The sequence below is a fragment of the Talaromyces atroroseus genome (genome assembly GCF_001907595.1).
Source record: "Talaromyces atroroseus strain IBT 11181 chromosome Unknown scaffold_4, whole genome shotgun sequence".
NCBI classification, from domain to species: Eukaryota; Fungi; Ascomycota; class Eurotiomycetes; order Eurotiales; family Trichocomaceae; genus Talaromyces; species Talaromyces atroroseus.
In genome coordinates this window covers 681,727-696,650 of record NW_017971436.1, presented here as the reverse complement: position 1 = coordinate 696,650, position 14,924 = coordinate 681,727, and the positions used below count along the sequence as shown (strand labels likewise).

The 14,924-nt window shown below is 49.0% G+C and overlaps 4 protein-coding genes across 4 annotated transcripts in view; 2 read left to right on the top strand and 2 right to left on the bottom strand.

The window, feature by feature from the left end:
- Window positions 1-1,263: 1,263 nt before the first annotated feature.
- On the top strand, window positions 1,264-3,212 carry UA08_04120 (Elongation factor 1-alpha; the record flags this gene model as incomplete). The annotated part of the gene is made up of 9 exons (XM_020266408.1): window positions 1,264-1,268; window positions 1,364-1,493; window positions 1,551-1,653; window positions 1,709-1,711; window positions 1,806-1,838; window positions 1,899-2,114; window positions 2,178-2,416; window positions 2,479-3,042; window positions 3,120-3,212. The coding sequence occupies 9 exons, from the start codon at window positions 1,264-1,266 to the stop codon at window positions 3,210-3,212; spliced, it is 1,386 nt and encodes a 461-aa protein (XP_020120466.1).
- Window positions 3,213-5,506: 2,294 nt separating this feature from the next.
- UA08_04119 (hypothetical protein) lies at window positions 5,507-9,042 on the bottom strand (the record flags this gene model as incomplete). The annotated part of the gene is made up of 2 exons (XM_020266407.1): window positions 5,507-8,768; window positions 8,828-9,042. The coding sequence occupies 2 exons, from the start codon at window positions 9,040-9,042 to the stop codon at window positions 5,507-5,509; spliced, it is 3,477 nt and encodes a 1,158-aa protein (XP_020120830.1).
- Window positions 9,043-10,136: 1,094 nt separating this feature from the next.
- UA08_04118 (Mediator of RNA polymerase II transcription subunit 31) lies at window positions 10,137-10,616 on the bottom strand (the record flags this gene model as incomplete). The annotated part of the gene is made up of 1 exon (XM_020266405.1): window positions 10,137-10,616. One exon carries the CDS (start codon window positions 10,614-10,616, stop codon window positions 10,137-10,139), a length of 480 nt encoding a protein of 159 aa, XP_020120458.1.
- Window positions 10,617-12,945: 2,329 nt separating this feature from the next.
- UA08_04117 (hypothetical protein) overlaps window positions 12,946-14,924 on the top strand; it is a gene marked incomplete at both ends in the record, with an annotated part of 3,659 nt that continues 1,680 nt past the window's right edge. Inside the window, 5 exons of the mRNA XM_020266404.1 lie at window positions 12,946-12,973; window positions 13,184-13,422; window positions 13,489-13,894; window positions 13,950-14,695; window positions 14,780-14,855. Coding sequence (XP_020120828.1) covers window positions 12,946-12,973; window positions 13,184-13,422; window positions 13,489-13,894; window positions 13,950-14,695; window positions 14,780-14,855 — 1,495 coding nt within the window. The remainder of the gene's footprint in view (window positions 12,974-13,183; window positions 13,423-13,488; window positions 13,895-13,949; window positions 14,696-14,779; window positions 14,856-14,924) is intronic.

The window sequence follows — 14,924 nt, the reverse complement described above, 5'->3', positions numbered from 1 at the left end:
AGTGCCGACGAGCCGATGACTACGTTTTTGAGGGCAAGTCTCTTCTGTTCCTTTCGCGTGTCTGGGGAGAGGGTATGCTAACAACGACGGGGTTATAGTGCACTACCTGTGGGAAGCGCTGGAGAGATTAAACAGGCGAACATCAGCAAGTCAACGCTCATGCCTGTCGAGATGATCGCGTGGGCAGCGGAATGGAGGTGTTTCTATGCACATATCCTGTAATGGTTTGTTTTCTGATATGTAGTTAGCGTGCGGCGTTTACAAAGGTCGATATATTATTTTGATACCCCCGCATCAAGCAATGACAACTATTGGCACATGACAAAATGTATGTAGAGAGGGATAATCAACCAGAGATGGTCCAATGGATGAAAACAGAGCTCCAGCATGGCCTGCAGATTCAGGCAGCATCTACGAGGAATATAACTATCAGATAGACTTTACAAAGTGTATGATGTCGTAGCGGAGCTCGCCCAAGACTGAGTGGAACTGCAGGCGCCACTAAGAAGCCACTGCGAAACGACAGATTTTTCAAGGTTTCTCCCTAGCAACTGAGCTAGCTACGTAGCGCTGGTTCCTTTGGCAATCTTTGCACGGGCATGGGTAGCATTTGCTATCGGAGTTGCTGCCCAGTTTGCACCCGAAGAGCGCATGTCTACGCGTAGCACCTCAGGAGAAAAAAAAAAGAAGACATGTTTGCTGTTCAGCAGGAGTGGGTCGGCAGATAGAGGGGCAGGAGGGGTTGTCGACAAGGACGCAGTTGTGAGTAAGTAGCCTTGAGCAGAGAATGTATTGAATTGATTGAGTAGAGTAGCAAGAAGGGAGAGAGAGAAAGAGGGAAAAGCAAACGGCCTGACAAACAAGGCAGCCATGAAAAATTTTTTGCTAAAAAAACAGTAAAATAAAAATAAAAAAAAAGCAGAGAAAAAGAAGAAAAAACAGGAAGGTGGGGCCCAGCACGGGCAAGTCGCAGTTGCCTCTCGCTTGCCCCTCCATCGAGCCGTCGATTATAAGAGGTTCCCCTCCCCCACCCACAGAAATTTTCTCTTCTCTTTTCTCTCTCCGTCAGCTTCAGTACGTATAAACCGCTCCCTCTCCTGCTCCCTCTCTCTCTCCTCCTTCATCTCTCTCCATCAAACTAACTTGTCTGCTCAGCACCTCTACGCATTCCGGCCGTAGTATCTGAGCAATTGCCTCGAACTCTCCGAGTATCTTACAAAGACACTTCATCAGTTCACTCATACCAAAAACACAACCGTCACCATGGGGTGCGTTCTTCCTCTCTAACTCCCATCTCTCTTCATCCATCCATCCCATCCTCTGAAGAGCCTTTTCACTGACTGCATGTGCTTCGTCTCAACAGTAAGGAAGAGAAGACCCACATCAACATCGTCGTCATCGGACACGTCGATTCCGGCAAGTCCACCACCACCGGTCACTTGATCTACAAGTGCGGTGGTATTGACGCTCGTACCATCGAAAAGTTCGAGAAGGTATGTGTGCCTGCAGTGCCTCTGCGGAGAAGACATCCTTGCTAACCGTCCCTACAGGAAGCCAACGAACTTGGAAAGGGTTCCTTCAAGTATGCCTGGGTTTTGGACAAGCTCAAGGCTGAGCGTGAGCGTGGTATCACCATCGATATCGCTCTCTGGAGTGCGTATCCCTTCGTTTGTCTTGTGAGATTACTCGTTACTAACCTGTGTTATAGAGTGTACGTTACCCTTCGGATGACTTGTCGCTGCACATCACTAGTGCTTGCGGATATTTTTTCTTTCTCTCAGAAACATACTGACAATCAACTACAGTCCAGACCTCCAAGTACGAGGTTACCGTCATTGGTAAGTTCTCATTATAACCTTGTATAAGCCTGTTAGGACCCCGACTAACCCCTCATCCAGACGCCCCTGGTCACCGTGATTTCATCAAGAACATGATCACTGGTACTTCCCAGGCCGACTGCGCCATTCTCATCATTGCCTCTGGTACTGGTGAATTCGAGGCTGGTATCTCCAAGGATGGCCAGACCCGTGAACACGCCCTTTTGGCCTTCACCCTCGGTGTCCGTCAGCTCATTGTTGCCCTCAACAAGATGGACACCTGCAAGTGGTCTCAGGGTGAGTCTCATCTTTCTATCGAACCCTAGGCCGTAGTCCCAACCATACTGACTTCGAGGTTAGACCGTTACAACGAAATCGTCAAGGAGACCTCCAACTTCATCAAGAAGGTTGGATACAACCCCAAGAGCGTTCCTTTCGTTCCTATCTCCGGTTTCAACGGTGACAACATGCTTGAGCCCTCCACCAACTGCCCCTGGTACAAGGGTTGGGAGAAGGAGACCAAGGCTGGCAAGTCCACCGGTAAGACCCTTCTTGAGGCCATCGACGCCATCGAGCCCCCCACTCGTCCCGCCAACAAGGTTAGTACTATCTCTGCTGTCTTTGCTTTCTATATATGTCTTTACTAACTCTACTTTCACAGCCCCTCCGTCTTCCTCTCCAGGATGTCTACAAGATCGGTGGTATTGGAACGGTTCCTGTCGGTCGTGTCGAGACTGGTACCATCAGCCCTGGAATGGTTGTCACCTTCGCTCCTGCCAACGTCACCACTGAAGTCAAGAGTGTTGAAATGCACCACCAGCAGCTCACTGCCGGTCAGCCCGGTGACAACGTTGGTTTCAACGTGAAGAACGTTTCCGTCAAGGAAATCCGTCGTGGAAACGTTGCCGGTGACTCCAAGAACGACCCTCCTTCCGGCGCTGCCTCCTTCAACGCCCAGGTCATCGTCCTCAACCACCCTGGTCAGGTCGGTGCTGGTTACGCCCCAGTCCTTGACTGCCACACTGCCCACATTGCTTGCAAGTTCTCTGAGCTTCTTGAGAAGATCGACCGTCGTACCGGAAAGGCTGTTGAGTCCAACCCTAAGTTCATCAAGTCCGGTGACGCTGCCATCGTCAAGATGATTCCTTCCAAGCCCATGTGTGTTGAGGCTTTCACTGAGTACCCTCCTCTCGGTCGTTTCGCCGTCCGTGACATGCGTCAGACCGTAAGTTCCACTCTTCTCGTCTTAATCCCTCATTATCGGTTCTTTTCTTGCTTCAGATGCTAACGTTAACTGATCAGGTCGCTGTCGGCGTCGTCAAGTCCGTTGAGAAGGCTGCCGCTGGTGCCGGAAAGGTCACCAAGGCTGCCCAGAAGGCCGGTGGTAAGAAATAAACTCTTCATCTCAAAAATTTGCTGCAATTCGGCTGGATGAAGGGATGTTTTGATGAAAATCTTATGAATAAAATGGGATTATGGAATTATGGAATTAGACTTCTTTAGTAGCTATGTAGTTAATTCTACGAGACTGAATTCCGTTACGTTAATTCCTTTCCTGCGAACCTGCACAAGTGCATGCCTGGACCTGGTAATAATAAAATAACGAAGCAGAAAATCAAGAGAGCACATTGGGCAGGAGTCTTTTGCTTTTCAAGCGAATCCTTTCGTAGACCTGACCCAGAGAGCTGGCGATGGTATTCGTTACTGTTCGCGAAGAGCATTCTCAAGCTTTCTTGTCTAGATACCTTCGTGCAACTACTCTCTGTCTTTCAACCAAGTCCTCAATGTCTCCGATCTTCCGTTTGTAGTTATTTTTCCTGTGAAACTTGAGCTTCTTCCTCACGCTTTCTGGAATCTTGTATGAATTCCTTCATCTGACATGTTTCGTGGGAGGAGGACTTGTACCTTTTCAAAGGCGCGGCGAGGGAGGCTTCCCAAAACCGCACAATGGTTGTAGGCGCATTGCTAGAATTGTATTGAATAAATGGAATACAAGCCATGAACTAGAATTATGAGTCTAGAGATTGCGAATAAAAAGAGCTTTCAGCAGAGATGGGGGAGAAAATATAGAAGAGGGGGGGGGGATTTCCTTACAAGTATTCATGGATGGATGATGGTTTACAGCGTCGGGTCGTACACAACGAGGGACGAATCGTTCCTAAGTAATTGAGACATTTTTAGACTAAGAGAAGTTTTCTCATTACTGCCGAGCCTACAAGCAAGCCCTGGAGTGCCTCATGACATAGACTGGTTGGTTTCATATGTGACCATCAAACAGCGTTTTCCAGTCTCATCTACTAGGCGTGGTTGTTTTGCAGCTGCATGATGGACGTGTATACCTCGCTTTCTTTCGCTCCAGTGCTTCCCTCCTTTGCGAGTATGCGAGAATCAAGGCATCAAATATAGCATACCACGGCGATCGGTAGGACGAACAGGCGATTCGTGGACATCGTGTATGATGGTCTTGGGTATCTTTGCTATGGGTTTCCTCGCCGTGATAGCGCTAGATCATGGATAGATATGATGTTTGCTTATGCAAAGAGTTTGTACACCTGATAGCCGAATGCAGACGTTTGTTTGTCTCTCCGAGGTTTGACTTGGGCTTTTTCAACTAAAAGCCCACTCCGCGAAGTAAGCCTTTAGGTCGGCAGGTTCATGGATCGCGGGTGTGGTAGTGACAAGAGTGTTGAAGTCGGCTTCGGTCTAATAAGTCTGTGTTCTTATTGCAGGACATTGAATAATCCAGCTAGATGTTTGGGCCACACCTCATCTGCCTAACTGGCTGCACGGAACATGAAATCGGGAGGTATCCGGGCTTGGAGCTTTGATGGAAGGCCGAGCCAATACTTCTGGATATCGTCCCAAATTGTATTCCGGATGAGGCTCGTAACTAGAAAGGACCAAGTGGATTGGCAGGCTCAGGGGACCATGTGTCCAAAATGTCACGACGGATGTTTTCCATGGCGGTATCGTCTCGCCAATTCCAAAAGTACGTTCCTGTGTATGTGGTGAGAAGAAGCCATTTGTACACTTCAGATCGTCCATCGTGCTGGTCTCGAGAAGACGTAGTCATTGACGGGACTTATCAAGCTTCCTTTGCATGTAGGTGCCATATAGGTCTTAAAAGTAAGTGAAAAGCATGATCAGGGATAGACAAAGTGACGGGGAAGAAGGAAAGGACAGGAGGAGGGAGAGGAAAACTTTGGCTTATAAGATCACCTGGACAGTCATTGAACAAAAGATGCAGATTCTTTGTGTTTTTTACAAAGGATTGCCCTCAATGAGATCTTGTCACTAGTTCCCCGTTCGTAGGCTGCAACGCATTCCCTATAGTTCAGAAGTGAAATGTAGGTAATAATGATTCATTTCCCTCTATAAACAGGCATCCAATGGGGTGTATGTATGTATGCATGTATGTATATGAAAGATGGGGCATGCAGCAGCCGGCTTGTTATAGGAATATACCATTCCCATGCACAAAGGAAAAGCAGAAGTGGAAGAGGTATGGAGCACCAAGAGAATCTGAACAAGAGAAAGATAAAAAAAAAAAAGAAAGAAAGAAAGAAAGCAGAAGAAGTGATATGTACAACTCGAAATCGGCAACAAAGAAAGAAGGGCACAAAGAATATTTGGGATCAATTACAAAGAGGCATACACCGAAGAGAAACGAACATGCAAATGTGATCAATCTAATATGGAGGACGCCCAATGCCACTAGTTTTTCGCCTTGGCGTAATGCCCTGACTTGGATCAATAGACTTCAGGGTGTTGCTGTTATTATCGGGCGACAGAACGCCGTCGAGGAGTTTCTCAATGTCGCGCCTGATGTCATCAGAACCAGTAGTAGTAGGTGACGATGCATGGGAAGCCTGCTGTTGTTGCTGCCTGAGGCCAGTTGCCTTGTGAAGACTATTGATCGATCGTGTCCTTTTTCCACTCAAGGATTGACCTAGTTGTGCTGCCGTTGATCGACCGCCAGACTTCAGCTGACTGGGTGAGCCAGATGAACGGCCATCATCAGAACGTGTTGAGTTCTGTCGGGATATATTTGATGAGCTGCTATCAGGGTAGTCACCAGGTATTACAAGCCCCAAAGGAAGAGGAGGCACTGGCGGGATAACATCATGGTTGTACTCAGATGAGCCACTACCGCCTATCTGACTGGAGGAAGAAGACGAAGCTTTGGGCGTCTCAGACCCTTCTCGAATAGATTGCGGCCTGCTTCCTGCATCAAAGTCAGATGCCGAAAATGTCCCGCTCACAAAGCTCTCGCTGCTTGAGCTTAGGATGCTGCTATTACTTGTGGCATCTAGACGGCCTCGTAGCGGACTGGATCGACGGACGTTGGAGTTTCCCGCTACGGTCAACATTCTTTTCAAGTCATTGACACGGATTGTAGAGTCTCTACTCGACACACCAGGAGAACCCTCCGCTCGGTTGGATGGTCGGCGGTAAGCTCGAGAACTGGACGAACTGCCGGGACCTGCACCCAAAGCAGCCGTATTATTATAACCATATTGACTGGAGGTTGATCCTGTGTCATTAGGAGTTTGAGATCCGTATCCGTTAAGATGACTGCCATGGCTTCGCCTGATAGAGTTGCCGTTTTTTGATCCAGCCACAGAAGATGCCCTCGTCTTTTCCTTTTCTAAAACCGCTACGCAAGCCTCTTTCGACCAGATCGAGAGCATATCGTCCTTTACATCTGCAGGTAGGGTCGGGGGATTCTGACTTGCTTCGAAATATCCATGCCCAGGACTTTGAGAAGAAGCAGTTTGCTTACCTGGAGAGCCAGGAACATTCTGGAGCGCCGCCATTAGTGAGGTTACGTAACCAACTTCGATGTGTTGAACAAGCTCCTCTACAGAAGTAAAAGACCGAAGAGGCTCCTGAGGAGCTGGCCTAGGAAGGTTGTCGTAGGCGGGAGATGGTATTTGACCCGGCGAAACAGGTGGAAGTAGAACCATTTCAAGCCATACCCCATGACTTTTTCGCCTAGAAATTTCACTCTGAATCTCATTACCAACTCTGGAGGCCTCAAAGCCAAACTTTCCAACTAGTGCGTTCAAGTAGCCATAGACAAGACTTCCAATGTTTACCTGAGAAACCGTTGAACCGAAAAAGTCACTTTGCAGTTTTAAAACCATAGGGAGCCCAAACCGCACAGCGTTGACGCCAAGGTGTTCGACGAGCGTGACGAGTAATGCATACACAACAAGGATATCCTCTTTGGTTTCCGCATATTCGAAAGTAGTCTCGTATAAAGCTAGATGTAAAAGTTGCAGAAAAGCGGACGAGACCTGGTTCTGCACTTTGTCAGTGGGCATCAAAGATGCAGTTCGTCTAGGCGCATCGTATTCTCGCTTAGATTGGACCCGGGATGGTCGGCTGCTAGGCAAGTCTGGGACCTGGAGGTCGCTTTTCGTAGTTTCAAGCTCAAGCCAGGAAATGAAGGCATTGGCATATGTAATACGTACGTCGCGCTCAGAGTCACGTAAAAGCCAGTGTGTTGCCTCCCATACCTGTATGCCGACTTTATTTCGTGGTTCAATGCTCAGACCTGTTGTGGTTTTGCCCTGATTGGCAACCTCAAGAATATCCTTGACTGCTTCAAGGGCGACAATGCGCGAAGCTGATGAATAGAAATAATTCTCAACATGACCCTCGCCAGCCAAGCTAGGAATATGATATGCAGATGCATTGGGATCAGAAGGTGTCTTCGTGCTTGCTGCAACATCCAGGGGACCCGAAGGACGAATTCGCTTTAAAAGGGTTCGAATCATGTCAGAAATCTGGTCGGCATAGTAATTGTGCGTGGCCAGATCAGCAATGCACTGTTTCAATAAAGATACTAGTTCTGCATGTTCACCCGTGAGTATAGGATTCGGTTGAAGCGCTCCATCTGTAGTAGAACCAGTCGGGGTCGGCAAATTTGACTGTGAAGACGGAGCTTGGAGTATACGCAGTATGTGTTGAACGAAGCCGACTAAAACATCGATAACACTTAATCCAATCATGTTTACAGGCGACTTCAACAGCGAGTCAATCAACGATGCCATGACTATCTGTTGGCCAATTGGTCGCCGATCTGACGATATTCCCCGCAAGATCTCGACTGCAGTGAATAGAATGATGAAACGATCTTGAACTGGGCACCATTTCGTAATGAGATCCATCAATGAATTGGCCCATTTTCCATAATCTTGGAGCGCTTTCTCGGATTGTGGACTTCCACGTTTGCTCACAATGAACTGTAGTACAAGCCCTGCAGCTGTACGTATCTGTGATCGATTGCTGCTGACAACAAAAATGCGCTCGAGACATTTCAACGCAAGCAGTCGGACTTCTAGTTCTGCTACCTTGTCGGCATCTGCTGTGGTGCCGGATGCTTCCGCCACGTTTCCCTCGGCGGTATCGACAGTCCGCACAGTTACTGTACTTGCGCGACGACGTCTGCCCTGCTCAGGCGTCGTCTTCTCGGTAGTCTGTGACGTCTGTTGCAGAAGGAGGAGATCCTCACCGCCGTCGTATACATTTTCCAAAATGACCGGCACAATAAAAGTGACTGGTTTTCCGCCATCGGCGCTGAGAGCCTCAGAGCTCACAATACTCCTCATAGCCTTTAATCCTATGTTCTTCCAGCGTAACCTGGTGGGCAGAGTAGTCGCGGCTGATATAGACGGGATGCTCGACTCGGAAGAGGCAAATTCCGCATAGCTTCGAACTATGCGCTCATATTGTGTAGCATATCGTTGCTCAGCAGCTAGGATTGCGAGGTCTTGGTTACTGCAAAAGGTCTCAAACGTCTGAAGAGTGTCTTCCACCATGGCGATATCATTGGAGCGAAGAACCGTTTCGAGAATATTTAAGATTGAGTGTCCGTAGAGGGGTAGCTCACGGGGCAGCTTCTCGATAAGCGCCGTGAGGATTTGGAGGACGACCTGGACATTCCTACAGAAGTTAGTTTGTCATTCTAATTACTATATTGACAATATAACATTCTTCCTTACCCTATTCTGCCCCTTGAAACATCCCGCGCAGTTTTCTTCTCCAGAAAAGCGCCCACCTTCTGCAGTTTGCTGCGACGCGTACTGGCGTAGTATAGGAGATAGGAGAGTTCACTCGGATTCGGCTTTACCTCGAGCACTCCTTTCTGATAGCGAGGAAAGCACTTCAGAATCAGCACCTGATGCTTTGGGCGCACTGACTGGCGCACAGATTCCATGATGTTCGTAGATTGTGTGGCAATGACTTGATTGCTGTTCAAATGCGAGCGGGGGGTGGCACTTGCGCCAGCACGAGAGAAAGGGTTCTCCTTAGAGTCGGCGATATAAAGAGCGAAAGTGTGATATTGTAGTTGTCTACCAGATCACCGATCTGATCAAGTCTGTGATTCAAGGGCTTCAGACTCTGCTAGTAAATAAGGAAGGGCGACAGGTACGGGTTGAGCGGGCTGCCTTACGTAGTCGAGGTTTTTCGCGTGTCCCCCTCCCGGCTCTCGAGCCTTGTTGAGTTCGGTTGCCTGCAAAGGCGAGGGCTTGGGGAATGCAGTTATATGCGTATATATTGAGTCATGGGAGGAGGCATCTCTATGCGACGGGTCGGTTTAGTTGAGCGAGCCACTGGAAGTTCTGAGCTGAATTCGCCCTGGGAAGTTGGGAGTCTGGGCGGAGATGACGGATGGACCAAGGCCCGGTCGCTCTCATTGGCCGGAGGCTGCAGAGCGCTCCACCCTCGACTTTGGCAGTTTTATGCTATGCACCTTGCACAATTGACATACGTACGACGATAGTATTATGATGCTGTGATACTAATAGTAATAGTGAAGAGCCAGAGGTACGTGGCCATTGGCACGAAGAATACATGGCGGTGGCTGATCAGGAACGCTGTCCTCCACGGTACGTCCCTTCTTCGCACATAACAATCTTGTTTGCCAAACAGAACTTTAAGCTCAGTCTGCGGTACCCTTCACGCCGTGTCTGAGCGGTTGAGCTGACCAATTGCCAGAACGGCAGTCCTTTCCATCGTATCGTACAAGCAAATGAGTTGGTGGGGGTTCTGGGGAGTAGCTTTCCTCGGTGACACGTGCTATCAAGGCTGAGGATTCAAACAAAATCAACGTCGCCCTCGCCTCGGATCTGTTTGTGGTGGAGATTGTAGCACCAATGTTGGTAATCGACCTGTTGATCGTCGCGAAACTATCCAGACCCCCTCTGCCCATTTACGATGGGGAGGGAGGCAGATATAGTAGTCCGGGCCTTCTGGAACTAGGAAAAGCCATGGCGTGAATGGATATTAAATACGCTGGTCGTATTATTATCATGATGCCTGTGTTCCATTGCCGATTTCGACCGAGTCTTCATTCTCCGGTGCAGTAGTTGCCTGAGCGTCTTCCCCATGCGTGGCCAGCAGGCTCTCAATCACCTGAGGCCGAATAATATCTCGACGGAAAGATTCTTCTTGGAGTAAGCGAAGTGCTCGTAGCGTCGCGCCGGGATGTGTCAGGAACTGCGCGTATTCGGGTGTTTTCCAGTACGAATAGAGATATGCAAGGTATGCGTGGAACGCTCGCGCTTCTTTTCCCGAGGCTGATGATGATAATTCGGCTTCGTCGCTGTCCTCATCGCCCTTCTCGTCGACTGTCGATGTGCCGAGGAGGTTTGGGAAACTGATCGCAAGGTGAGAGAGGTAGTAGGGGTTTGCGAGGGAAAGGACGAATTCCAACTCCAATGTGAAGCGGGGATTGGTGAGAGACGGCGGTGGTTGTTGTTGTGGTGGTGGTGGAGGAGGAGGGTCCATGGTTATAATATAAAATCGCTAGAAGAGGGTGTTGCTTGTAGTGATGGTTGGGTATTGCACTGCGAGGTTCTGGGTCTAATAAGTGGTGAGACAGAGCAGCTGCTTTTCGGCGTAATTAGTTCAGACGCACGCGACATCGCCCGGAAGACACCTCTTTTTGTAAATAGGTGTATGTTGCTGTTGGTTCGCACATCACCATCTCTGGGTAGTAGGACCACATGGTGGTTTATTCTTCTTTATTCGGAATAATGATTTCGCGTTCCATCCATATCATTATCCGGTGATCCACCATTGTCAGTTTGACCCTTCCAAGCCGCCGAGGACCTTCTTACAGGTACCAAATGAGGAGAAAATTGCATATCAAACTACGTAACTACCCTCATGATATTCTCTCTCTTACGCCCACGCCGATCTTTATCCTGTCAGTCGAGTGCGAAGTGAGTGGCTACCTACCTAATACATGCTAACACTTGAAGATTAGAATTTCAGAGAAGCCTCAGGGATGAATCAGAATCACCCGTTGAACTTCAAGCTATTGTGACACGTAATTAGTTGGATGCGTTACTTGGCACTGCATAATAGTCTCACTGAGTGCTGCAAGGGACTATTCCCGACCCCAGTTCTGGACCAAATGTTCCAGGCCAGCACAAAAGAAGGGCTTCAGCGAGTGCGTTCAGAAATCAAGGATGCATGCATTGATACCGTTGCACATGAATGCTGTCTCAGTCAATGAGTCCCGACTTTTTGACGTCACTAACATTCCTAGCATCAACTTCCATGTCTTCCATCCCAAAGGATGTCTAGCACTGAGACAATGTGGACATGCGAATCTGAAGCAAGCATTTTTTACATTGACCCTCGCTTAGCAATACCCGGAATTGAACGGCTGGCATTTCTTTTTAATCCATGCCTACACACCGTGGGGCGTGTTTATTTTCAGATGCGAGAGCGTTTCTCTGCCACACGCTTCGCGAGAGGTTTTGTATCAGATGAAGGAATGAGGGATGCCGATGCAGATCTAACCCTGCCACGAGGACGTACGCAATGGTTATACTCCCGTAGTACGTACATAGGAGGAATGTGCTTGTGAGACAAGCAAGGCTGCCATTGAGTACGTGACAGATCGTGGACAACATATATTATATTATTATTCCGGATCGAAGCGACAGGAACCGATATCGCAAGGGGTCTATTCTCTCGGATACAACAGGACTAAGCGACCCCTGGAGACTGGCGCAAACAAGCAGTTCTGGGGAGAAAGAACCCGACGGCTATCGAACCCCCTCCTACTTGGCTTGAGGGGGCTTGCACTAGCCTTTAAAGTAGTACTTGGCCCGCATGTGGTGATGGGCTAGCTAGTAGGTGCGAAGAACGGAATAAAAAAAAAGAGATAGAAAACAGCAAAGTGAAGTGCACAGCGCTCTCGTCGGATTGCGCGGAGAATAGCGCGCACGAGTGAGAGAGGGACGAAGATTGCAGGTGAGGCTGACGAGGTGGTTCGCCGCACATCATCGACACAGGTACAGCCCAAAAAGGCAAAACACGGGACTTACTCACGACTTGGTCTCTCGTCGCTCCTTCCCCCACCGCCGAGTAATAAATATATGATTAAGATTAACTAACCTATGCGCTCCTTCCCTCCCTGCCAGAACGTCGGTTACTAAGCTAGTCTAGTTCGCTCTTTCCGTTATTGGCTAATGCTAATAACTAACTCAACTTCTCTTTGATTTTATTTTCTTCGCTTTCCATCATCACCGCCACCGTCACCGTCGCCTTCATATTTCCATCGTCTCACCGTCTCGCCCCCTCCCGTACCACCCAGACGCTGCAGCGGCCCCGAGATTGGCACTGTTGCATGCCGTGCGTGTGCTAGCAACCGTCCGGCGATCGTCTCTTGGGAAACCCACTCGGTCTCGTCCGCTCAGAAGACTGACTGACTTTAACTTCCCAACAGGGGGTGCCTTGGCCCTTTTAGCGCTCGATTCTGGCAATCATACATAAAAGCTTCTGTGCTCCCTACCCGATATAACTACTGCCGAACCAGCCCGTCCGTCTAATTTGACGCTGGTCCACCAACTGCGCCCGTAGCCAAGTCCGCTCTGATTTCTGAAACCTCCTGAGCACGTCACGTTTCAACTGCCCCCTTCCTAATCTCGAACCAAACGCCTGTCGTCGCGTGCGCAGTACACTACGACGACTGCTTCTCATTTCTTTTCTGTGGTTTGTCCGCTGTCTTTACCTTGCAGCCAATACCGCACCTGCTGCCTATCTCTGACACGACAAGTGTCCCATTCTGAATAAATCATTCCCCCCCCCGCCTCCCCCCAACATGTCGCTTGCTCCACTCTCCGTGCCTGGTAAGTATCACATCTCCATCGTCCGTCGTCCGCTTGTCTGGTGAATGAGCGAATCGCCTGTTGAAAAAGAAGATTATGACGGCCTTGGCCAATAGTTCTATATTCTCAGGGCATTCATCCCATTCGTTTCATATTGTTCTCTCCACTAGATGTTTGACCTACGAGACTTGAAACACATTGCTAATCTTTCGACTGCTGGTCTATTTACAGAGCACAAATCCTCTCAGCCCAATAGCAACCAGTTGGGTTCAAATAATCCATTTCGCAACCGTACTCTTCCTTCGAGCACCTCCCCTGTTTCCCCCAACTTTCGACCAGAGCGACCTCGCTCGACGAATCCTTTCTTGGATACTACCGAGATGATGTCTCCTCAATCTGCTCCAGCTGGCGCTGTGTTGTCGCCCTCGAGTGATAAGCACCCCTTCGCTGGCAACACTGCTGAACTATTTGTGAGTTTGGAATCGAGAAATTCATGTATCCTCGTAGTCCGGGTTGGCTGATAATGGAACTGCCAGGAAAATCTTACGCTCGATTCCAAACCCAAAGAACGTCGACCTGCACCTCCACGCCCTGATAAACCTTCTTCTTCCTCCAGACCTCGTCAAGAGATCCGAGATCGGGAACGGCACCGGGATCCGTCGAGGGACAAAAGACGGGAGGAGGATCCGTTCGATATTTTTGCCGATCCTCCAAAGAAGAAGGAATCTCGGTCTTCGCGACCTCGTGACGGGCGTCCCCCTCGCCCTCGTCGAAACTCCGAATCCTCTATCATGGAAAAGCCAAAGGCGATAGATTCAGAGGAAGAGAGGCGTCGACGCGAAAGACGCCATCGCGAAGGAAAGAGTCGGTCAAAGCGTACGCCCGGCTACCGACTAGATGTGATTGACAAACTTGATGTGACCTCGATCTTCGGAACAGGAGGTACGTTCTTTCTTAAGGCACTGGGTAAACTCATAGCTAATATTCCCCCCTCTAGTTTTTCACCACGATGGTCCCTTCGACGCTTGCAATCCTAACCGCAACAGAAAGGGATCGCGACAGGCGCCGATGCAAGCATTTCCTAAGGACTCTAAGAATATGGCTCTTGGTGGTTCAGGCCCTATTAACTCAAGCCTCAATTTGGAATTGATCCACGGCCATACATCTGAAGGATACTTGGATTATTCGGCGACTGCAGTCTCTAGAAAGGGCGATGCAGCATTTGATTCGGCGAAAGCCGAAGTCATTCATGGTACCGAGAGCATGGGTCTTGGTACGAGCACCTTCTTGGAAGGCACGCCTGCTAGTCGCTCTGCAATTCAGCGCCGCCAAAGCGAAACAGAGAATCAACCACAATCCAACGGTGGCATTCAACGTACAAAGAGCTTGGCCAATAGATTCAAGGGTATCAATCGGACCGGGACCGTCAGAGTAAGTTCGCCAGAGTCAATGCAAACTAGCCCATCTAGTGCAGGCCCTACCGTCGGATCCAGTCGGGCAAATGAGAGGAATCCGTTCTTCCAGGACTACGACGAGGCCTACGACACCAAGGGAGTTAAAATCGAAGAGACTGTAATTTCTGGCCGGCTCCGGGCATCTAGCAGCCCGAGAAGGACGGGTGCACTAGAGAGGAACGCTACGAATGGATCAATTGGTGCAGATGAGATCAGACAGAATGGAGGTGGTTTCATGAATCGGATGAAGAGTTTGAGGCGACCCCGGCCTGAAAGGCCTGAGAGAAGGGTACCTTCTGAATAAGATACCGATCTCTTTTTTGTTTTCCTTGGCTTTCTTTGGGCGTATCTGTTTAGTACATTTGGTTTATAGCTAACTATCTGTTTAATATCAAAATTGGAAGCATTTCATGAAGATATGATGGGTGTCTTGTCAAGGGTCGGTTTTGGTGCGCGCGGATTTCAATACTTTTTTTGATCGTGTTGTGTTTGTGTGTGTGTTTTTTTTTTTTTTTTTT